The 25,685-nt window shown below is 36.8% G+C and overlaps 1 protein-coding gene across 1 annotated transcript; it reads left to right on the top strand.

The window, feature by feature from the left end:
* Positions 1-282: 282 nt before the first annotated feature.
* On the top strand, positions 283-22,519 carry usp20 (ubiquitin specific peptidase 20). Its single transcript, XM_053485428.1, has 25 exons — positions 283-413; positions 2,977-3,101; positions 3,195-3,248; positions 4,113-4,175; positions 4,289-4,423; positions 4,761-4,863; positions 7,103-7,172; positions 7,346-7,459; positions 7,685-7,763; positions 8,219-8,654; positions 8,879-9,025; positions 9,468-9,580; positions 9,805-9,977; positions 10,637-10,731; positions 10,822-10,855; positions 10,967-11,012; positions 11,108-11,288; positions 14,266-14,392; positions 14,663-14,832; positions 16,287-16,368; positions 17,010-17,118; positions 17,213-17,315; positions 19,349-19,417; positions 19,550-19,708; positions 20,860-22,519. Exons 2-24 carry the CDS (start codon positions 3,021-3,023, stop codon positions 19,702-19,704), a joined length of 2,739 nt encoding a protein of 912 aa, XP_053341403.1. The 5' UTR covers positions 283-413; positions 2,977-3,020; the 3' UTR covers positions 19,705-19,708; positions 20,860-22,519.
* The last annotated feature ends 3,166 nt before the right edge of the window (positions 22,520-25,685 follow it).

Here is a 25,685-nt window from a genome sequence, read left to right as displayed (position 1 = left end):
GCCAGCACAATGGCTTAGTGGTTAGCACTGACACCTTGCACCTCCACGGTCCGGGTTTGATTTAGTTTGCATGCCTTCCGATTGTGTGAATGAGTGTGTATATGTTGACCGGAGGTCCTACCACGGTTGTAAAAATGGGAATAAATACAATGCTAATCGCCATTGGCCTCCACAATCCCCAGTTGGACTACAGAAGTTCCTAGATGGGTGAGATGGAGTTGATTTTGATGCACATGGAGTAGCTTTTGTAATGACCTGGCAACCCTGCGCATCCCCTGCGCTCTGGCTGCTAGTCAGTGTTTGTGTTGGTTAGCCTAGCCTGCTAGTGCTGCAGGAGGAGAGGGCGAAACTGCGCGTTTCATTTTGACCAAAAATGACTTTTTCTGAGCTTTTCCTCTGGACCTGCTGCTGAGGTGGGGGTTTTGGTATTTATTTATCTGCACAGAAAAGTCCTTGTGTCCTTATGGTTAAAGCCGAGCGGTTTTCTCTGTGCACTGGCCTCCTGTGTATACGCGTTTAAATGGATAATGAAGCCTTGTAGCTAACAGCTGCTCAAAGTGTGAGTTAGCAAAAAAAAAAAAAAAAGGTAACCCTGAGTGTTTACATGCAGCAATGATGTATTAGATGTGTTTATAGCTAGCTAATCAAATTAGTCCCAGATAATTGTGTGTGCTGTTATTGGGGTGAAAACAGGAGTGTTGAAGGAGAATGTTTTTACTTAGAGTTAGCCCTGAAAACATGACAGGACCGACATAAAGCTTTGTTAAATATATAACATTTATTAGTAAAAGAAGACACAACTAGAAGCAGGAGTGTTGGTGTCGCTCGTGTCTGTTACAGTATGATTGTTGTGGTGACAGTGTACAGTACATTGCTGAAGGCGTTATGCAATGTCTATGAAGCTCCTCTGATGACACTCGTGGGGGTGTGTGTGTGTGTGCGTGTGCGTGTGTGAGGGGGGGGGGGGGTCTCGACTTACTAAGACATGGGAATGAGATAGTATATTGTGGCCATGACTGACAAAGGCGTGAGAATGAAATGAATATGTTGTGCCCATTACTTACAAAGGCGTGAGAATGAAATGAATATGTTGTGGCCATGACGAGGCATGGGGATGAGATAGTATGTTGTGGCCACTATGACTGGATTTAAGAACTTGTGGTATTGAGATCATTCATGTCCCAGATGTGACAGGATGATTGTTGTTTCGGAGTTATGCTGTGTGTCATAAACAAATGACACACGTAAGTAAATAAATGTAATAATCCTAATGGTTCTAAATGAAATAAATTTTAATCTGTCTGTAGTTTTCGAGAAGATAAATGCTATGAGGTTATTAAGTTGTGGCCACAACATACTTATTTTGTTCCCAGGCCTTATTAAGTGGTCACTGGACCCCGCCCCCCCCTCCCCCCATGTCACCAGAGGGGCTCCGTAAATATCATATCTGTCAATAAAACATTGGTAAAAACTAAGAGACAACATACACCTCAAAATGTGATCTGTTTTTTTTTGTTTTTTTTTGGAATCAAATTGTACAGCCCTACTCTCGCGTTGCAAACTTTGGATGTAAAATAGAAAATAATGTCTTTATTATTTTACCTAGAAGGCGGGCTACACTGTTGATAACAGATTTCTTGTAACATAATAATGTAAATTATTCTTAAATCCAAGAATATTCAACAGTTAGGACAGTAACTTTGTAATGTAACAGTTAAACATTTTAAATCATTTTAGAGTGTGTTCATTAAATATATTAAATAATTGAAAAATACTATAAAATGATTTGTGTTTATTACAAGCTTAACATGCAACCAAAAAATGCTTTGCATCCCTGGTGACTGGGGTTCAAATTCTGCGTCCCTGCAGGTTCTTCAGCTTTTCTCCCACCTCCCAAAAAACATTTTAGTGGTAGTGGAATGAATTCTCAAGATTCCCCCTCTGTGTAAAAAGAGTGTGTCTTGCTTCTTGTGATGGACCCACAGTGACTCTGACCAGGATAAAGTTGCATCAGTGAATAAATAACATACACACTCTTTCGAATTATAGTGATGACAGTTCAGCAGTGGGGTTAGCACATATTAACCAAGCCTATGTGATGAAAGCAGGTAAAGGTTTTCCACTACAGGCTGCCAGAACAGCTCAGTCCCATGTTTCTACAAATGTCTGGAACTATACTCGAGAGATGGACACCACCTTTTTAAAAGAGAGTGCTGTCTGAAATGTCAGATTATTTAGTGAGCTCTATGAAAAAGTATTGATTTGCAGTGACTCAGCAAAATTATATTTTCCCCCTCCAATTTGTCATCGGTCTGTCTGCGTAAATCATTTTACCTAAAGCCTGTTTACACTTTCTTGTTTTAAGCAAGCATCATTTAAATAATACGGAAAAGTTTACACAGCACCACAAGTTTTAATCTTTTTTTTTTTTTTTTTTTTAATAATAATACCAGATGTGTCCTTTTTTATTCAACCTCAAGTTGTCCATTATAAACTAATGGTATTACCATTAGAGCGCCGTGTTTCTTAATGATTGCTTGGATGATGAGGCAGAATCTTCTGTTTCTGAGCTTAGTGCTTGTCAGACCGTTATGAAGTTATAATTTATTGCTCACATGGTGTTTATAAAGATATGAAGTAAAAACTATTTATTACCTGAATTCTTCCTATACTACTGTATGTGATGTTTTTTCCCCTGTCGTGGTGTCGCCACATCAGATTATTTAATCCTCAAGTTACTGGCACAGGTTTTATGCCGGATGCCCTTCCTGATGCAACCCACCCATTTCTCTAGGCCTGTGACTGACACTAAGATATACATTGCACTGGGTATTATATATGGTCATACAGCCCGGCGGTAACCACCACATGATGTGTGGCATATTCCTTTACTACATTGTATGCGTCATGTAAAAGAATGCATTGTTACAGTATTGCAGAATACAATGTGCATTTATTTATGATTTCTCTCTTTAGCTCAACACCTTGTTTTATTTTGCTCGAGACATTACAGCCAAAACATGACAGACTGTGGAAACGATTGTCCTCACCTGGACTCCATAGGTGAAGTGACCAAGGAAGAACTTCTACAAAAATCCAAGGTGAAGCCTGAATGTCAATACAACCAATATTAATGAATATTGAAATAATATTTATAAAAGGCATTTCAACATTACATTTTTCTTTACTTATAGGGCACTTGTCAATCGTGTGGTGTAGGTGGTCCCAACCTCTGGGCATGTCTTCAGGTGAGCTCAGTAAATGAAAATGTATCACTTGTATTTACAATATTATCCCTGTGTGTGGAGGTTTGCTCCTGCCACTGTTTGCCTGAAAGTCATTGATATGTTCATGCGGCAGTCTGGGAAACCCACTGGATGTCACTCTGTTGGAATAATGAGAAAGGTTTTCTGGCTATAACATACTTTGACATGTCTAGATTAATGAAAGCTATTTTCTTTCCTTTTTAAAATGATTCTGCTGATCGAGTCATTATGTTTGAGGATGTTTCCCCTACAGCTATCAGAAATTTCCTGTAGCATGATATCTTAAGAAGAAGTTGTTAAATTGAGTTGTATGATTTACATGGAATTATCCCTCTAACTCTAGATTTCGAAATGAATCCAGACAGGGTAAATTTAAAAACAATTTATTATATCTCCCCTGGGGAGACGTAACACTCACCCTCTCACACACCCTCGACTGCCTTAGTTGACATAAGAAAAAGAGCACTGACAATTTTGCTCTCTTGGACTCCACGTCACAGATGGCTTTGAGCTCTCGTTTTCAGAGTTTTGTGTCAGAGCACTTTAAAGTATTGAAAACACGGAAGACTAGACTTGCAGTCAGTCTGCTTAAAGATGTTTATAAAATCATTTATGAAATGAGTATAATAACTTCTAAATGCCAGGAAAATATTGATTACGCTGTTTATCTAAAATAAAAGATATCATTGTTAAACATGATTGATAGCTGGGTGGGAAGTGTCTGTAGTCTACTGTAGTCTGGGCATAATGGCTGTATTGTAGACTTTTAAATGATTTTATTTTTAACATGATTTTAGTTTTAACTTAATTACAAATGAAATGAATAAAAAGTGCTTGTTTCTTCAGTGTGACTGTCCCTATGTGGGCTGCGGAGAGTCGTACTCTGACCACAGCACCACACATGCACAGGTAACTCTGAACCTTATCTACAACCTAGCCTCTCTCCATCATCTGCCTTTCTTGTCTTTTAGTATCTTTTCTGTTGATTCATTCATCTTTACAATTTTCTTTTTTGACTCCAGGCAAAGAAACACAATCTGACAGTGAATCTGACCACGTTCAGGGTGTGGTGTTACGTCTGTGAGAGAGAAGTGTTTCTGGAACAAAGGCCTGTTAGTCCAGTGGCAGCAACACAGCGCTATAAACCTCTCGAACAGGTATCCTTTTGTCACCTATTCTCATCTGACCTTGCATCCTGATTCTGAAGATCTTATACACAACACTCTTTATTTGATAATGGCCCATGGTGTGTTTTTTTTATTTTATTTTATTTACCTTGATTTTATGTTTGAAAGAATTGCTGTCAACAAACATTAAAAAAGAGAATGCCAAGAAAGATCAGTGTTTAAAAGAGAAAGCCAATAATAGGTAGGCAGTTTAAAGGATGGCAAACATGTCTCATATACGTATATATTTTCTTTCTTTTTTTCATAATACATTTGCAGGTAAAAATACACAGCACTTATAAAACAAAACATGTTTGTTATTCCCCAGGATTCTCCTCCACAGAATGCATGTCACCCATTAAAGGCAGTACCGATTGCTGTAGCAGATGATGAAGGCTCAGAGTCCGAAGAAGATGAGTTTAAACCTAGAGGTAAATGAACAAACTGGCGGTTTAAAGCTGTTCAAAACCATACAAAATGCTACAGTAGTAGCTAGACTGATGTGAATGCCACACACTACATGGCTGGGAATTTGGGGACATTCACAACCTTCACACTCATATGCCATGTTGAACATCTCGTTCCAGATTTATTCTTTTTTTGCTTCTATTATAAGCCCTTCTGGGAAGGCTTTCCACTAGATTTTGAAGTGTACCTCCTCATTTGTGTTCATTTATCGTGTCTGTTGATGTTGGTTGAGAAGTCATAGGGCAGGGGTAGGGAACCCACGGCTCCGGAGCCGCATGTGACTCTTTCGTCCCTCTGCTGCAGCTCCATGTGGCTTTGGAAAATAAATAATGAGTATTTAATTTAAATGTATTTTATTTCAGTTTGTTAGTTTTGTAAGTGTAATTCTAAATTTGAAGATTATGGTGATCTTGATTCAAATAAGACGTGTTTAATTTTTTTTTCGCTGAAAATATTTGTCACAACCACCGATTTATTAAGCTTTATGAGCCCCAGTTTTATTCAGGTAAACCATTGACTGCATGCTCCAGTACACGCGTTAAAATAATGATGGCACAATGAAGGAGACAGCATTTTTGGTTAGTTGCAGGTGGATAATTTAAGTTGGGCTTTTTATTTCATAAATACAAGGAGAACTCAAATAGACATAGAATATTTTATATAAAAGTAACCTTCAGCTCAGCGTCTTTTTTTCAAAAAATTTTTGTTGCTTGAAGAAATAAAATTTTGTTTTCTCTGTAGCAGTTTATTTCCTAAATGCAACACACTATAGTTTTTTTTTATATGGCATAAAGGTAAAACCTGATATGTGCAGTGTTATATTTATTTTAGATGTCAGAAGGGTTTTGTCGCTCCCAGCGTTTTCTTTTTTGCGGGTAACGGGTCCAATTGGCTCTTTGAGTGTTTAAGATTGCCGACCTCCTGTCCGAGGGCATGTTTTGCTATCTAGTTCATCCCAAAGGTGTTCAGTGGGGTTAACCACACCATGAGTTTATGGATCTTGTCTTGTGCATAGCTGCATTATCATGCTTGAACATGTTTAAATAAAGGGAAATTATAACACTAAAACATGCAAAGATATTCAATACAGTTGTTTGTTTCTGATATTGTGGCAGCAGTTTGGTAGTAAACCACATAAATAACATGATCATATGTTATTTATTCTGTATCGCTCAGTTTTAATGTAAACATAATCAACATTGTTTAGTCCAGGATCAATAAAGTAATTATAGCAAACCATTACAAACTGTTTAATAATGCAGATTCTGGATTCTTTGCCTTGTAAAATATTTGAAGCATTAAAACTGCATCAATCAGATTCTCCTTCATCTCGTTTATAAAGGAATATCTGACATTTTACAGTGGCATTTTACATTTTAAAGTCTCAGCATGCTTAACTCCTATTTAGTCACCACATGGTTTGCTTGTGATTTACATAAGGTTAAACATTGATCAGCCTCCCTGCTCCCAATTCTCTTTGCCAGCGTTTGAAAAAATGAATCACCTCCAGCTCAGTTGTCACAATGCCACTTCTGTTGTGATTCTAGTTGTGTTAGCAAAATGTTAGCTGTCTTCAGTAGTTTAGTTATAAGAGACAACAAGGCCTGCATGTTTTAAATTTAGGTGTAATTCAACTGTACAACACTCCTAACAATAACTTTAGCCATAAAACATATTTTGGGTTATAATTTAAAGCAAAAAAAAAATCCAATGTAACATGAGGGTGAAACTTTTAGAGTGATTATAAAGTTAAGACTTTCGGCTATATTTCAAGGAGTTTGACAAAAGTCTTCTGTACACATACATTTGTTGTGGGCTCATAAATAATGGAACATATGGGTGACAAGCAGTTACATGGCCAGATGTTCTTTCATTGCTCAATGATTAATCAAACAGGTTAAAGGCCTGGAGGTGGTTCTGAGTGTTACATTTGCATTTGGTAGCTGTTCACTCAGACTCTCAGCATGAGGTCCAAAAAACTCCATTATGCAAGCGAAGGTGGCCATCATTAGGCTGAAAAACTAAATTAAACCTTTAGGCCGAATGCCAAAAAATAAAAAAACTAAGTTGACCTCCTTGTCACATGTTTATTTGCAGATTTTGCAGAACGTTTAAACTTGGGAATAAACTGCTTTTGGAAAGTGCAAATCTTAAAAGTATCTGTTTTGTTTATTTTTATCTTTTTCCCCTTATTTTCTGCAGGCCTCACAGGGATGAAGAACATTGGAAATTCATGTTACATGAACGCAGCATTGCAGGCCCTCTCTAACTGGTGAGTTCAACATTCGTTATACATTTATCAGAAATATGAGGAGAATAGATGATGTTTCAGTGACAGTGGTGGAATAGAACTATATTGCTGAATAATTTGTGCAAATTTTGTTTTTATTTTTAGTGTGGTTCTATAACATGAACATCTTTTTTTAAATTCTGTCTCTTTACCAGTCCTCCGCTGACTCAGTTTTTCCTGGACTGCAGCGGGCTCGTTCGTACAGATAAGAAACCGGCACTTTGCAAAAGCTATCAGAAGCTCATCTCTGAGCTCTGGCATAAAAAACGGTACACACACACACACACACACACACACACACTGCTGTAATGTAATATGCCTAGGTTGAAAAAAGACTTTTCTATTTTTAGGGCTAGTCTAATAGATTCAGTCATAACAATAATAGTTCATTGCCTCCATCTGGTCCAAGGTTATCATTCACTCTGTCCTTTTTTAGCTCCTGCCATGATTACTTTTGTTGTTCTTCATCACCCTGTTTCTTTCTTCCTGTGTAGACCCAGTTATGTGGTTCCTACTAGTCTGTTTCATGGCATCAAGCTGGTGAATCCTATGTTTCGAGGTTATGCCCAACAGGTTTGTAAAGAATGTTTTAAAAAAATATATATACACAAGCACAAACTCACTGTTCCTTACTCACAAAAGCTGTGAATGATGTGGATTCGATGTTCTGGTTCTCACAACAGTTATTTGGTTTTTGGCCTGGTAAACACAGGCACATACAAACATATACTCTGTTGAGTTAACTCAATATGAAGACATTATTCCAAATGATCAGATAACATGCTATACAGATAAATATAGGAGGTGCACAGAGAAACTGTTAGACATGAAGGTCATTGGACAACGACAGTAAAAGGGTCGAAGTAGTCTGAAGGCTGCTGGGTTGCTAATATTATTTGAAATCATCTGAAAATTTTGCATCATATAGTGATCTAGTTGAGGTTGAGGAATTATTAGATAATTATCAAATACTGAAATAATTTTGTACAAACAGTTAAAATTTTCTCATCATGTTTTATGTCTTTCAGGACACTCAGGAGTTCCTACGTTGTCTGATGGATCAGCTGCATGAGGAACTGAAGGAGCCTTTCATTGACTGCAGCAACTCCGTCACTGATAATGACTCGGAGAGCAACCACGGCAATCAAAACCACGCCGATGGAGACCGCAGCCCCTCTGAGGACGACTTCCTGTCATGTGACTCTGGGTCCGGGAGTGAGAGAGGCGATGGAGATAGACCAGGAGGTGAGACCGAGCTTCTTATTCAGGATGAGTGCACAGGAGTGAGGGAGAGCAATGGAATCTCTGAGAAAGAGAAGCTGAAAGAGAGGCGGAGGGAGGACAAAGGAGAGGAGAGAACTCCGGAGATGGATGAGGACGCTGATGTGGACACGGCAGCACAGGAGGAGCAGAACGAAAGAGCTGGAGAGCAGATTGAGAACGGCAGAGCTCAGGGAAGTACAGGTACACATGGAAACTGATTATATACAATTCCATGTATATACAGTAGAATGATTTGCGCTTCTACAATCAAAGACCACCTGGCTCTGCTGTTGGAACCGTGACTTTAGACTGCACTATTTTAATTTACCATGGGGCTCATTATCCTCTTATTACTGGATATTAATGAATCATAATCTTTTAATAGTTAATTTACTTTTTACCTTTGTGTATTTTCTCTTTCTCAGAACCAGACAATGAGGTGTCCATGCATCGCCCATCCTCTCGTCCCTGTAGCCCCACTCACAGCGTGCAGGAATTTCATTCTAAACTGTCCAGCAGCCCACCCAGGTCCAGCCCTCTACGGGCAAGCCCCGCCTATGCTTTCAAGAAAGGTCTGACAGATATTTGCATTATTTTAGTAATCAAATCTTAATTTACTGGGAATTGTCATATAATTTATCTAGTGTATGTCTAGTATGTTTAGACAACAGAGCAACTTTTACTAAAAACTGTTGGTTGCTTTTTTCCTCTTTTTTCCCCCAATACTTGTCTATATATATATATATATATAAATATATATAAAAACTATATATATATATATATATATATATATATATAAAATGTGTATATATACAGTAGAATAATATATTTTTTTAAATATACAAATGTCTAAACATTCCTAAAGTTTTTAATGTATTTGTTTATGTAAATTATGTATATATTTCCTGTTTTTTTTATTCTGTTTGCTCTTAATATGCGTTCCTGAGACCCCCCCAAAAAAACTAAATTTACACTGCATTATTTACAACCTCCTATTTTCATTTAACCATTCAGCTCAGATGCTCCTGAGCACCAAAAAAAAGAAACAGCCCCGGTTCCGCAGTGTCATTTCTGACATCTTTGATGGCTCCATTCTGAGCCTGGTCCAGTGTTTGACATGTGACCGGGTAAGTCAGCTCATGTTTCTCCACTAGAGGGCAACACCAGCAAGGTGTATGAAAAGATTGTGGTGCTAAACTAGGGCATTGGTTCACCAAGATTACTAATTGCTAAATATTTTAATTCAGGTATAGTCAGTAATTATTATAATACAGTAGTTATTTTAATGAGTTAATGGTTATTATGTTTTCTGAAGCATCAACATTGCTTTTTCGGCATCTCACTGTTGTAGGTGTCAACAACAGTGGAGACATTTCAGGATTTGTCTCTGCCAATTCCGGGTAAAGAAGACCTCGCTAAACTCCACTCCTCCATCCACCAGAGCTCTCCGGCCAAGATGGGTGTGTGCACAGACACCTACGCTGCCCAGGGCTGGCTCGCCTACATCATGGACTCTATACGCAGGTGTGCAAACTAGAGAAAAGTCACTATGTACATTATACCTTGCAGTTGTTTTGTTTGTTTGTTTGTTTGTTTTCTTGGCAACATAGAATACACAAAATGCCTACACAAAATATACAAAACCACCATCCTCAAATCAGATCTCTTCTTGCCACAAATGTGGTTTTCTTGCTCATTTAACCATAAAGCAGCTTTATTACCCTAAAAAATATATAAATCTACAATAAATCTATAGCTGTGACTATGAACACACACATACAGTATACACACACATACAGTATACACACACTTCCTTTGGTAGTCACTACATTTTTTCTACATTGTTGAAGGATGCTGAGTAAAAGATCAGTCTAAAGTCTCTCACAGGTATTTAATTGGGTTAAGATTTGGAGACTGTGAAGGCTATAGCATACAATTTTCATCATTTTATCCTCCTCATGTGTCCTTGTGTTATGTGGATGAGGCAGCGTCATATCTTTCAATACTCCAGTCAGAATAGTAATGTTCTTTTATAAGTTAAAGGTCATCAAACGTAATTTTTATTGACTCTCAGGGGACCATGCCAACGAAATTCGACAGTCTATGTTTTTTTTAATCTGTCACTCGTGTTTGTGTGTGTGTGTGTGTGTGTGTGTGCATGTGTATGTGTGCTATGTATTCAGGTTTGTAGTGTCCTGTATCCCCAGCTGGTTTTGGGGTCCCATGGTGACACTGGAGGACTGCCTCGCTGCCTTCTTTGCTGCAGATGAACTGAAAGGTGAAACACAAACACTAGTTTTATTTTAGAATTAAAATCTCCACTTCACCCCTGAATGTTTGCAGTGACATGATTTTTTTTCTGTTTTAGGAGATAACATGTACAGCTGTGAGCGATGTAAAAAGTAAGTATATAACCTCAAATGTTACAAACATAGAGCTTCACTGCTTCTTTAAATGCTGTAAAATTTGTCCAGTTTGTTCATTTGTCTAAATATGAATTTTGCTCCATACAGGTTACGAAATGGTGTGAAATACTGTAAAGTCCTACAACTTCCAGAGGTAAGCATCTGCATTCATGCCTTTTTAAATCACTGCTGCTTGGGCAAGTGTAAAGGCTTCATGTGTCCCCGTAACTGTATTTTCCCCGTGCACAGATTTTGTGCATTCACTTGAAGCGTTTCCGACATGAAGTGATGTACTCCTTTAAGATCAGCAGCCACGTGTCTTTCCCATTGGAGGGTTTGGACCTGCAGCCCTTCTTGGCCAAAGACAGCCCTTCTCAGATTACTACTTATGATCTGCTTTCTGTCATCTGCCACCATGGCACAGCCGGAAGTAAGTCAGTAACCTAAAACACAATAAATTTGTTTAGATGTGCTCTTCAAATCTGGTGCTAATTTATTGGCCGATGCAGTTTTTTTAATTGTGGAAATATTAATTGATCTCAGGTAAGTGGTAGCTATCAGTTTTTACTGTTACAGCATGAAAACACAAGAACAAAAGCTTCCTTTTTTTACTCAGTTCTTCTCATTGATGAATGAACTCAGTGTTCAGTATTGTATTATTGAGTCCAATGTAAAAGTGAAAATGCTGGACTCAAACTGGATGCAGTGCATTTATGTGATGCAGATGAAATGAGAAGCACAGTGGTGTTGATGGTGACATTAGCCATTTGAAATTGATTGAGCACGAGTATAGAGATTAGGAAGTGATTCAGCTAGACATCTTAAAAGATTGATGCACTGCTGATTCACTATTTTTAAGTGCATTTTTTTTTTTATCAATTAGAATCTTGTTTTAATAAAATAAATGTTGGATGACACTGTTAAAGATCGCGTTAATCATAAAGCTAAAATTGCAAGCCAGCACTTTTATGTCAGTTTAACAGTCCTCTCTGAAAGTAGTGATATGATGAGGTCGGTTCTTTTGTTTTTTGCTCTACACTGAAGACATTTGGGTTTAAAATGAAAAGATGTATATGAGACGATAGATCAGGGTTTTAGGTTTTTGTTTCTTGATATTTACATCTGGGTGTGTTAAACAACTTAGAACATGGCACCTTTGGTGGCAGACCGCCCAACTTTTGGCTGATTAAAATAAATTGAACAAATACTTTTAATGTAAAAAAAAAAAATCTTAATATTTGGTTGCGGCTGCTATAAGCCAGTGGCTCACTGACAAACTGTTGCTTTCTTCTTTTGTGATTTAAAAAAATATATTTTACCAGTTCGTTTTAAAAATGGATTGTTTGATTGCCGCCTCTTCAGGAGGTGAAATACATGTACATGCTCAATCAGGTCACGGTCCAGTGATTCACTTTACCAGTCTAACATCGTCCATTTTCCTCTGATGAAGTCCTTTGTTGTGTTGGCAGTTTGATTGGGTCATTGTCTTGCTGCATGATGAAGTTTCGGTCAATGGGACTGAATGCATTTCTTTGTAAACTCCCAGATGTTTATGTGGACCTCTAATTCATTCTTCTGCTGCTACCATGCATTACATTGTAAAAAAGTTTAGTAAACCTGTTCTAGAAGTAGCAATGCAAGCCCAAGCAAGGACAGTACTGTACCTCCACCATTCCTGCCTAATGAGCTTGTATGTTTTGGATCATGAGTAGATGCTTTCTTTCTACATACTTATACTGTAGCTTGTACTGTATCTCTTTGGTCTTTAGATTCTTACTGTTGATGAGTAGTCATATTGCAGCATAGCACCTATATTTCTGTTCTTAAAGTCTTGCTCGAAATATGTATTGTGATACCTTCACCCCTGCCCTTTAAAGGTTGTTGGAGATGTCATTTATGGCTTTTATTGATTATAGCTTTCATGATCTTTACGAGATCAATTTCTTTTGGCTTAATTGGCTGACTTGTTTGATGTCTGGTTGTTGGTATACCAGTGATTTCTTTCTTTTTCATGACATTCCAAATTGTATTATTGGATTTGCCTAATGCTTGTGATTTCCAGTCTTATCTTAGCTTCAAAATGCCTTGCTTTTCTCTCATAAACAGCTCTCAGTTTTTTATGTTGGTTCATCTGTAATAACCTATATAACAACAACTTAAGGCTTAGAGACAGTGGCACTGAAGTAGAGAAAGGAGGAGTTGGAGGTAGCAGAGATGAAGATGTTGAGGTTTTCTTTGGGAGTGATAAAGATTGATAGGACCAAGAATGAGTCCATCAGAGGGACAACCCATGGTAGATGTTTTAAAGGTAAAGAGAGGCCAGATTAAGGTGGTTTCGACATGTTCAGAGGAGAGATTATAAATGTATTGATAGACGGATGCTGATGTTGGAACTACCAGGCAGGAGGTCTAGAGAAAGACCAAAGAGGAGATTTATAGGTGCAGTAAGAGAGGACATGAAGTTATTTGGTGTGAGAGAAGAGTATGCAGGGGATAGGGTTAGATGGAGGCAGATGATTTACTGTAGTGACCCCTGAAAGGGAACAGCCGAAAGACAAAGAAGAAGATAACAATAATTGTATTCTTTACAGGTGAAACCCAGGGCTCCAACCAAAAGTAGACATTCAGAGCTATTAATTGTTTAAACATTTACTCAATTCCCGAGGGCACATCTGGGGAAAATAAAACAAAACAAAAAAACACCCGTCACATGTTTTTATTATTATTATTATTATTTTATTTATTTATTTATTTATTATAATTATTATATATAATTGTATGAGTTCTGACTGAAGGTGCCATGTTTTAACTAATATATATATATATATATATATATATATATATATATTAGTTAAAACATATATATATATATATATATATATTTTTTTTTTAATTTATTTATTTTTCTTTTAGGAAATGAACCCGAAATTGTGATTTAATCATTTGATGTAAAACTCAAATTTCTTCAGTGTGTCTTACTGTTGGGAACGGGCCTGTAGGGTAAAAATCTTACTGTTGGTTGTCTTAGAAGTCGTCTAAATACTTTAGCATTTAGTGTCCAAAACCATTACATGGTTTCCTTCATGAATACTTTATTTTAGTGATGCCACTCAGTAAGTTGGGATGAAAAAGATAAACGTCCTAATCAAATTAGTCCCAACCAACACCTCTTGCACATCTCCATGCAGCTCCCCTGTCACTTCTCCCAGCAGGGGGGCTGCCTTACACTTTGAAAACCAGTCCATTGGTACAAGATTTTATTTCATACTTTAGACTTAACCAGGTTTTTTTTTATTGTTAATCACAAATGCAGTAGATTCGCAGCACTTAGGCTGGGAAAACCTCGGATGTTCCTTTAAACAACATACATGACTTGCAGTCATGTTTCATTTTTACCTTTCTTTTAGGTGGCCACTACATTGCGTATTGTCAGAATGTTATCAATGGCCAGTGGTACGAGTTTGATGATCAGTATGTAACAGAGGTCCATGAGACGGTTGTGCAGAATGCAGAGGCGTATGTTCTCTTTTACAGGTGAGACATGTTCAGCTTACATTAAATGGCCGTCCTACCTAATTTCTGTTCATTTATTAGACCTGTCCGTGGCATGAAAATCTGCAACACTATTTCATGTTATTTTAAGGTAGACTTATGACCGATTACACATGAAAAGTTAATAAGCGCTTTTATTTCTTGTTCCTTTATTCTAAGCTCTGCCGCAGGCTTGATACTGGAGCAAAAACAAGACAATTACGACATTTTGCTTACATTTACTGATGTCTCTGTTTTCTTTCCTTTTCTAAGGAAGAGCAGTGAGGAATCTGTAAGAGAACGGCAGAAAGTCATAGCTCTGGCTAATCTAAAGGAGCCCAGCCTTTTACAATTCTATATTTCTAGAGAATGGCTTAACAAGTTCAACACATTTACTGAACCAGGACCCATCACTAATCATACCTTCCTCTGTCAGCATGGAGGTAAAAACACATACAAACATACATACTCTGATGACTTTTGTACTTGTTTCTAATAGTTTAAGTGAACTGCAATATAGCAAGAATATTATATATTTTTTATTTGATTAAAATTTTTTTTTAGAAAGTTCACTTCGTAATTTTAATTAAAGAACATTTCACTGTCGTGGAAGAATTTGTTGTTATTCCTTGTAATCTCATCCATATTGTTTGATCCAATGACAAGTGGACAGCATTAAATACAAGTGTGAATGTAAAGACTTTTGGAGGGGTGGGCCACATGTGGCACCGCAAGATTTTATAATGTCATTGTTGCATGAATGAGTTTTTTTAAATTGTCATTGTTTCAAACTGTTAATAAGTTAATTTAAAATAACTTTAAAATACAAGGGATGTTCAAGTCAAACTGGGACTTGCGATGAACTTTGGTTGATGACAGAAGGTGCAAAACCCGTTGATACTTACAGAAGACTTCAAGCACAGCACAGTACTGAGACTCATAAGCGCAGTAAAACATTTGAATAGTACAAACGTTTTAAAACGGACCGTACATCTGTGTCATAGTGGCTCAGTGCCCACTGCAGTTATTCCTGTGAACATACAATCATGTGTAAAACTAAGTACCCCTCTTTTAATTCTATGTGATTTTGTTTAAAAACATAGTAAATCAATTTTTATGTCTATATTTAGGTGAATATTATTGTCATTATACAAAAAAGAGAGCACTAACTTTTATGATATATATGATCCTTAAAAGAAAACAAAGAATAACTTGTTGCCAACTTGTGGATGATGCACATCTGTCTGTTGGAACTGTACACACAATCATTCACAAACACCACTGCACATTACAGGAACTCAGCTTGGAGTTATTGCTACGTCCTCAGTCCTGATCTCGCCCCATGTCATTTCCACATGTTTGGGCCATTAAACGAGTACCTGAGAGAACAGCTCTTCAGACATTCCGATCATGGCTCCAGAGTACTGATAAAACTTTTTACCTTAATGGCATTAGTAAAACACTGGGATAAGTGATTTAGTGTAGTAGGGGATTATATAGAGTAGTTTTGTTATTCTGCAGAATATAAAGTCCTAGTTTGACTTGAAAACCCCTCATAGTTATCGTTTGCTATTCTTTTTTTATATTTTAAATTTTTTATTTCCTATTTTATTGCTCACAGCAGGGTTCTCTGCTTTCTAAATTACTCAGACTAAGAGACTCATGCTCAAAGCTCTCCAATATGTCTATGGGTCTGACAGTGAAGTTTACTGCCAACTAGAGCTGAGACAGATTCCTGAAAACATTGGTACTTTGTGGGGATGCCTTTCAATACCAGTAAATATCAGGTGACTGCTTAAGTTCAGGTCACCTGAGACAGATATTTATACTAAGTCAGGACAAGGTGCAGGTATGTGTTGTTGAAAAAAATGCTTAATTAAGTTGCCATGTTGTTCAGGAATTCCTCCTACCAAATATCATTATGTGGACGATCTGGTGGTGATCCTGCCTCAAAATGTGTGGGACTACCTTTACAACAGGTGAGTAGGGCAGGCAGTTCTCAGGATAAAAAAGAAAACTTCCACATTTTATCCTAATCAGTATCCACTGTGTCTGTCGCAGATATGTCACACATGGTTTAAAATGAAAAATCCATTTACCCCAAGTTTAGAGTATAATGGGCAGTTTTTTATTCTTATTGTATGTTTAATTGTGATATTTAGTGCAAATTCAAAAACTCTAAAACTGGGTTGGATGAAACAGAAATTAATACAACAAGTATATTCTTATTGTATGTATGCTCTGTCCAGCTAGAGCAATTCAGTCAAATAAAAATAGTGTTACTTTCTGAGGCTTTTGTTGCATTCCTTCCCTTATCAGGCCACATAACTATTTTGATAACATCTCATCACTTGTTGTTTCTTTACAGTTTGTTTCTTTACTACATGGAAATCTGTTAAAACATTTTTATATAGTAATGATACATATTTGTTTAGATTTATTTAAAAAAAAATTATGTTTAGATAGGGTGTAGTTGAAAAAAAAAAAAAAACCCAGATGGTTCTGACATCATCTCAACACTGTTAGTGCAGCATCATCTCACATCATCATCTTTCTTAATCAGTTTTTAATCCAAACAGCAGTAAAATTGTGCAACATGCTTGCATACTCCTACATGCAGGTTTGGAGGAGGTCCAGCTGTAAATCACTTGTATGTGTGCACTATCTGCCAAGTGGAGATCGAGGCATTAGCCAAACGCAGGAAAACTGAGATTGACACATTTATCAAGGTCAGAAAATAAAACATGCACATTACATATGTAACTATTATTTGTTTTCTTTGGCAGTATAGCAAATAACATTGTTATTTATCTCTTAATATAGCTCAATAAAGAGTTCCAGGCCGAAGAGGCTCCAACAGTTATTCTGTGCATCAGCATGCAGTGGTTCAGGGAGTGGGAGAACTTTGTCAAGGGTAAAGACAACGGTAAGATCATAAGAACATGCATTATACTTACATAAAAAAACCTAGTAAGATTATATGTAGGTGAATATTTAACAGAACTACAACTACTGGTACCTGGACATGTGTGGCACATAAGATTTTCACATTCTCTCAGCCGGGAAAGTGAAACAGAAGCCAGCGGTTACTTGAAAAGAGATCCAGGGTGACCAAAGGAAAATAAGCAAAGAACTACAGCACAAATATCCCCGTTCCTAAACCCACACATAACTTCTCTACGAAAGAAGAAGCACAGAGAATCACATTTAAACAAGTCAGAACTGTTTTGGAACAGTATGTTCTGTTCAGACAAAACTGAAATAAAACACTTTTCTAATATTTTGGTTCATCATGTTTAAAGAAAGATAGATTGCTCATATGATGCCACATGCATAGTAAAGCGCAAAGGTGGAAGCATCATTAGATAAGAAACAATACTAAAGTGTTAAAAGATTTAAATGGAGCAATGAATGCACAACTGCTTCGACTAATGCTTTGGGTTATTAGAACTATTAGAGGATCTTTAGAACTTTAAGCCTTGTTCAGACTGCCAGCCCAAATCTGATTTGTGGCATATCCAGATTGAAATAAGATTATTTTCATGTAGTCTGAACAGTATAAAAAAACACATTGAATCTATTCTTTTGCAAATCTGATTTCATCCACATCCACAAAATATCTGAAGATGTCTCTCAGTCTGGATGCTCCACCCAGTCAAATTATGGATGTCAAACTGTCAATTATGTCACTTACAAGATGACGTTGAAGTTAAAATCTACATGATCATGTGGTATGATATGGTGAAATATGAGTGGGAAAGTTATGCAAAAATTGAAGATGGAAATAAAGAACAATAGTCCTTGGACAGGGGACAAAGTGAAATGTACTTTGAGGAATGCATCAGTAAAGGCTAAAGGGAATATACAAAAACAAGGTGATATATGAGGAAATTTTGTGCTCCATGTGAGGAAAGGGATTCAGACAGACATGCCGTTGTTACCACAGCAACCAATGCAGATATGTTGACAATGTCTCAGATTTAGGCTGCCAGTTTGAAAGGAGCCAAATCCAAGCTGTTCACATTCAGATAACAGTGTGGACAGTCAGTCCTAAAGATCAGATTTGCAAAACAAAGTGGATTTGCCTGCATTCTGAACAAGGCTTTAAACAACATTAATCTCATCTGCCAAGAAACTCAATCTGGGCTGAAAATTTCAAACATCTAGCCAAAATATTTCAAGAAAGCCTTGCATAATTTAACCCATCTCCTGACTTGAACCTTGATGTACCCTTGTAAGCTTTAGGAGTTGAAAATAATTTTTCAAAAGGAATGGGCCAAAATTGAAATGTAATGTTGTGAAAAGCTAGTAAGTTCTTATTGTAGATATTCCAAAGCTGTAGTTGTCAACAGCAATTTTTCTTTTTTTTTTTTCAAAAAGGAGCATTCGTATTTTCTGGTGTCCGACTATTTCTATTTCTAACAGTTTTGCTTTTTTTCGTAATTTTTTTTACAATTTTATTGGAAATATAAACAAGTTACATATACATAGCCTACATCAGTTTTGCTTTTTAACAGTGCATTTGTTTATGCTTAGATATGTATGAATGAATTTGAACAAAAACGTACAATGTTGAAAGTCACAAAAAATTGTATAAATTTGAAGTGGATGTAAAAAATGGAAGTGTAATAACTAACCAAAGCATAAGCTATGAGGTGAACATAGCTAACAAGTAAGGGAAATTTTCAGCCACTCGTTTAGCGCTGCATGCCTGAAACATCACACACTGAAGTGAACTATAAACAAACATACTGTATGAGCTCCCAGTAGTCTCCACTCTTGCCTTTCAGATTTCTCTCACCGCCACACAGCGTCTATAATATAAACTTTCAAATGCCTCCCAATGGTTTGCCAAGACCACCTACATACTCAAATGTAAACAGTAAAATGTAACACTCTTTTCGTATTCCTACCATCACTCTTCTTAATATCAGTCGTGGTCATCTCTTTCTGTGTTAGAGCCTCCAGGCCCGATTGACAACAGTAAGATTGCAGTGATGAAGGGGGGACATGCACAGTTAAAGCATGGTGAGTTTGATTGATGAGCACAAATACAACGAGGATATGAAAGTCTTTACCGTTGTTACTGTTAATCCTCTGACATGATTTTGTGTGTGTGTGCGTGTTTGTGTGTTTACATGCATCTGTGTGTATGAACAGGGGCTGACTATGGGCAAATCTCAGAGGAGACATGGCAGTACTTGTTGGGAATTTATGGTGGCGGACCGGAAATTGCAGTGAGGCAGAGCATCAATTCTCCTGAATTAGACACGCATGGAGAAAGAAAGATCGAAGCAGAAACTAGAGCACTTTGAGCGAGTAAGACTCAAGGCAGTTACTTTATTTCATTATGTTCTGATCATAGAGATATTTGGTTCACTGCATTCACAGCAGCAAGGTTCTAGATTTGTTTTCCGCATGCATTAAACAACCACTATCTTTATGGCTTATGCCCTAAAGTTCTGTTAACTAGTATTACTGCAATAAATGCTGCCCTGGATGTACTCAACAAGCACATTATGTATTTTTTCCCCCTGAATCCTACCACCTACTGCCCTACGGATACAAACCAAGGATCTGCAGTGGCTTTTGGAAGGAAAGATATTTATTAGGCATATACATTAACTTGAATTTTTGCATAAGCATGAATATAAATGTGGAAACAGTGACCATCCAAAGCAAAATAGAGCACAGTGTAGGACAATCTTTTCTACTTTTTTTTTTTAACAACCAATTCATAACTTGGTCAATTAGATTTCCTAGTAAGCATACCATGAGACTTAACTTGTGTGTGTGTGTTTATTACATTATTATCAGGTTGTCAGGATAAAAGGTTAAGTGTAGAATTTGTAATCTATGGAAGAGGTTTAGGCTTATTATTATTTAATTTCTAAAAATTTTTTACCTCAGAATTATGACATTAATATCATAATTACAACTATTTTCCCCTCAGAATTTTGAGTTAAAAAAAAAAAAAAGAACACATTAGCTACATGACTCTTGTGAGATCAGAAATACAGGGTTCTTAAGAAAGAACCCTGTTACAACATTTAACCAGATAAACAACACTATCAACATTATCAGACAATGCTTCTAAACCCATTGCGAGGTGTTTCACAGTGCAGTTAGGCAATGAAAAGAAGAATTCTTCCTTTTTTCACTGTGAAAAAGGTGAAAAGTTTAAAAAGGTGCATGCATTTCATTTAATGAAGAAAAACAAACTGAATCGTAACACTGTAGCTTTTTAGATTTTTTTTTATTTAAGTATGATATAAGATGGTTGTATTCTACCACCTGACCCATTTGTAAGCATAACTATCTATGAGAGCGGCTTCAGCCAGTGGGTGAACCAGCTTGTTTTGAGCACCTTGGTCATGACACTAAAACAGTTCTGTAAGCCTACCTTGTCATTGTGAGTGCAGAATTATAATGCAAGCATGTTTTCTGATTCCTGTTTCTCTTCCATGTAGGTGGCATCCTGAAAGTGGCCGAACTTTATTTGCACCATGTTTACGCCTGCTTTCCTGTAAGCACTTTGTAAGCGCACCTAATGCCGTGGTCTGTTACCTCTATAGGACTTCGATGTCTAGTACACACAGGGTTGGTATACTAGAAGGTCTGCATTTTTGGAGAAAAATGAGTACGGTACAATGATTGACACATTTCATGCAGCCGGTGGACTGAGTCCCATTTCCCTTCCCACAGTCACATTTAAGCTTCCAGAATTTAGCTTATACAGGTTCTCTTACTGGAAAACAATGCACTTTGTGAAGTGAGAATAATGTTCTAGGTTGTAAATGTGTATAAAGTTATAACTGGGATAGTATACCAGGATGAAGGTTACTGTAGCTTACTGTAAGTCTACACTCCCTCTTGCTCCTGCGCTTTCTCCCTCTCACATTCACATATACACAGATATGATAAAAAAAGAATTTCTTTTGTCTTCCACTAATGAGACGTGACCTCTCCTTTACAGCTGTCCTTCTTCCTATGATCCAAGCAGACTAAACCACCATAAACTCTTAAACTTTGGTCAGTCCTCTACATGGTCCTTTGATGGTTGTTTATGTTGATATTGATGGCATATCTGGCTAGTAACCTACTTTTAGAGTCATTGGCAAACTGTTAAGCACCTGCATTCGAACCACTTTTTACTTCTATTTAATATGATCAAAACACTTCTAACTCATTTAACTCTTAACGCTATCAATTTGCCACAGCCACAATTTGGCGTTTTTTAAGTTTGATCGTGGGTCTTCAATTTTAATGAAAGTTAAAAGAAAACAATTGAGAGTTACTGCACAGAACATAAGGTCTTGTGAGATATCTGTTACGGTTAAAGTATTAGACAAAACTGGATTTGGAAGTCCTCTACTGTGTCAAATGTGAGTAATGAGTAATGTCTTTATGTACACTACGTATAAAAAGAATAAATTAATTTATAATTATGATTATGTATAAATGAAAAGAGAGATTTATGAAAAAAATTACAAAAATCAGTCCTGTTCTTTTTATTTATTTATGTTTTTTTTTGCTCCTTTGCCTTCAATTGCCTATGGTAGACTGTGGACAGTTGTAACTTTTTTTTTTTTTTTTTTTTTTTACTTGTGTTTTTGATCAGTTAGTAAATTCAGGGCTTGTGCAATGAAGTCAGACTGAGGAGCTTTGACAGGGAAGTATTTCAATGTCATGCTAAAGTTCAGATGATTTCACTAGGAGAGATGGTCGCTATAATGTACAGCATGTTGTGCTTAAAAGTGTCAATAGCAACAAGTGACGGTGGCTGAAAAAATCCCCTTCTTTACAATTGTATCATCTTAATTGTACTGTTGGTCTCATCTGTATTTAAAACATTGCATATTTAAATATAAAATTTTATTTCAGGTTTAAATTATGATGTACATTTCGTTCTTAGTTAAATGGTCAGTCAATTGTTTCATTAAGCACAATCATAGACAGCTTGATAATCTGATTGATAAAAGAATTGAGAACAAAGAAGGACTGTCATGCTGATTATGCGAATTGCAACTATTTAAATTGCCAAGTTACGTGCTTGTGTAATGGCTTTTTCGACTCTGAGCCTGTAGGTGTCACTGACAAGGGAACCTAATAAAGCCTGTTTTTTCATCACTTCTCATTTTTTTTATTTGACTCATGCTGTTAAAATATAATGCACCTTACAATGTCTAATCTTATGTATTCAGCTACATGATGACGTGTGTTAAAACATGATGCACCTTGCAATGTAATCATATGTATTAAGCTACATGATTGCATGTGTAATCCATACATGTGTAATGTGAATAATAATCTGGAAAAGAAATCCTTACAGCCTTCATGCACATAATCATCCTAAAATTATATTTCCCAACATCTTTATAGGACACCCACAATTGTGTAAATTCCATATTTAATCATTATATGTACTGCCCGACTCTGTGTAGTAAACCTTGGGAAAAAGATTGATTCTAATATAATCATGTTTTGATTAATGTTTAAGACAGTGATTAGGTAAGAAGCAATATACTAATCATCGATTGCACCGTTGCATTAGGATAGCACTACAATGCCTAATATTGCATTCTATTGTGCAGTCAAAAACAGTAAAGCGCAGGGACCCACAGGACCTCAGAGAGTACTGCTGTGGTATCTGGCACCACACACATGATGTTGGCCGCAGATCTTTTATGTCCTGTCAGTTGAGGTGAGGTGGAACCTCCATGGATGAGACTTTGTCATGTTTCTCAAACCATTCCCAGTTTTTGCTGTGTGGCAGGATGTGTTTTTCTTCTGAAAGATGGAGGCTCCACCTCACAACATATTTTCCAGACCTACAGGAACTACTGCTAGCATCTTGGTTTCAAAGTGCTGTCTTGGCCTCCAGATTCCCCAGGTTTCAATGTGATTGAGCATTTATGGGAGGTTTTGGCCAAATAAATCTGGGAATAAATCCAATCTGGGCATTTGGTTTTTATGTTATGGTTGATCAAAGGTGCTATAAAATCATTAACTCTTTTTTTTAGGGCATAAAAAACATGCAGCATTCTTATGTGAAAATGTGAAAAAGAATTCCAAGTAAGTTGCTCTGGATGAGGATGTATACTAAATGTTAGAAATCTAAATGAAAACTTAATTAATTTTTTTTTTAAATATACTATTAATTTCATTTTATGCTGAACATTTATATATAAACTGCAGCAGACATTAACACTGACCAATCCAATTCCATATACGTAATTCACATTGTGTGTAAAGACTGGTGTCTGCCTCTAATCACATGCTGACTGACCCAGCTGAGCCCCATCATCTGTCCCTCATCCATCTTAATCCTTTCATTCAATAGAGCGACCGCCAAGTCCACAGCTACCCCAGGGGAGGTGTGTAAAGAGACCACGCTAGTCTTGATGTCACACTGAATCGCCATTCTACTAGCAGGCAGATAAAGAAAGGCACTTAGAGACAGAGCAGGAGACAAGAAAGCAGCGCTGCAGATGAACTGTTCTGCATCATCAGCTCTGTTCTGGAGACAAGATCCACTCGTATCTTAAGAGAGGTGAGCAGTACCACATTTCTTCTTTTATTATTTACAGAATCTGCAGCATGAGAAAAAAAGGCTTTTACATGGATGTTTTGGACAATAATAGCTGCACCCTCTGCCAGTGAGAGGTAGCATGTGGCAGCGGGAAATCTTTTCAACTCGTTATAACAATAAGGGTGTGTCCTAGCTCACTGTAATTATACTGTGGTTGTGCCATCGGCTGTAATGAGATTAAAGTAGTAATAGATTTGATCTTAATAGGCATATTTCCCCCCATGCCTCTGTATATGATAGCACATAATATTCCTATGCTGAATAGTTTGTAGTGAAATTCATTTATCACAGAAGACAACTCAAAAACACTATAAAAATACCAAGGGTATGAATAATTCTGAGCACAACTGTATTCTAATTTCATGGTCTTTCATGATTTGTATTGTAAGAAAAATCAATATTATAAATCAATGCTAAAGGCGTCCAAAATATGCAATAATCTCCTTTGCACAGTTGATATTAAGATGTGTCTGCTATTTATACTGTAAATCCTTTATAACGGCTCTGATCTGAGGTGCTGTTTGTTAATTGGTGATTTCTTAGGCTGGTAACTCTAAATAAACTTCTCCTCTGCAGCAGAGGTACGTTTTGGTCTTGCTTTCCTGGGATGGTCTTCATGAGAGCCGGTTTCATCATGGTTCTTGATGGGAATTTTTTTGCAAATGCACTTGACAATACTGTTTTTGCAAGAACTATTTTAGAACAGCTGACCTTCATGTCTTGAAAAAACAACTGACTGATTAATGTTACTTAATTACCCAATGTCATATGTGTTATTCCAGTTTCGAAAAAATCCAGTATTGTTCAAGAAATAGAAAATTAATCTAAATTTGTGTCCTACAGTCCTGGTGCTGTGTTTACATATTTGTATAAGTGTTTGGCAGATATCCTTGGAGAACATCCCTACAGCCTTTCAATTGACTAAACCTGTACACGCTGCAATTGTTTTATGATTGTGAAAAGATTGTGGTTCCATTCAATTATGTTTACTCCTAATTATTATAAGGCATTTTGAAAATTGTTTTCTTTAGGTGCAGTGCTTAGAGATACAATATTTTAGCCCAGGGCAAATATTTTGGGATGAATTGTCCTCTTTTACAGGTCTGATTACTTTGGCTCATGTTCATACTCTTTAGCCAGCAGCAAGAATAAATAATAATCATGATATAAAAGGTGTTGACTATATCATTGCCTAATATTATGTTGGGATGATATCCTAACATGATGGGATTTAACCTTGTGTTGTGCTGTCATGCTGACTAACGTCTATAAGTAAATAACCATAATGTCATATACTGTATAGAGCATGTTTTGTGACTGAATATAGCCTGAACATTTATTGTATTATATCATATGTATTATGATTTATATTGTGATACATGTTTCAAAGTTGGATCACACTACCACTACTACTATGATCTTTAAGGTATCGTGGTGGTGCAGCGGCTGGATTACTGTCTGTATAGAGTTTTGCTTGTTGTGTCTGCATGGGTTTCCTCCATGTTCTCCAGTTTCTTCCCCCCTTTAAAAACATGCACTTAATAAAAACAATGAACTGGCCACATTAACGCAAAGTGTAAGCAAAGTGTCCTGTAGTGACTTGATGACAGGATAAACTCCAGGGTAAAACTGTGAAGGTGACAGTCTTTTCATTTTGTATATTTTTTTCATGACCTTAAAGTTTTTCATGAAATAAACAAAGGC

Source organism: Clarias gariepinus, chromosome 24 (assembly GCF_024256425.1).
Source record: "Clarias gariepinus isolate MV-2021 ecotype Netherlands chromosome 24, CGAR_prim_01v2, whole genome shotgun sequence".
Classification (NCBI taxonomy): Eukaryota; Metazoa; Chordata; class Actinopteri; order Siluriformes; family Clariidae; genus Clarias; species Clarias gariepinus.
Note: the sequence above shows the minus strand (reverse complement) of the source record. Positions and strands in the feature narration are given on the sequence as shown.

Coding starts and splice junctions, on each gene's coding strand:
- usp20 (XM_053485428.1), top strand. CDS start 3,021: ATGACAGACTGTGGAAACGATTGTCCTCACCTGGACTCCATAGGTGAA. Junction 4,176..4,288: donor ACAGCACCACACATGCACAG/GTAACTCTGAAC, acceptor TTTTGACTCCAG/GCAAAGAAACACAATCTGAC. Junction 17,316..19,348: donor TGTCAAGGGTAAAGACAACG/GTAAGATCATAA, acceptor TTTCTGTGTTAG/AGCCTCCAGGCCCGATTGAC.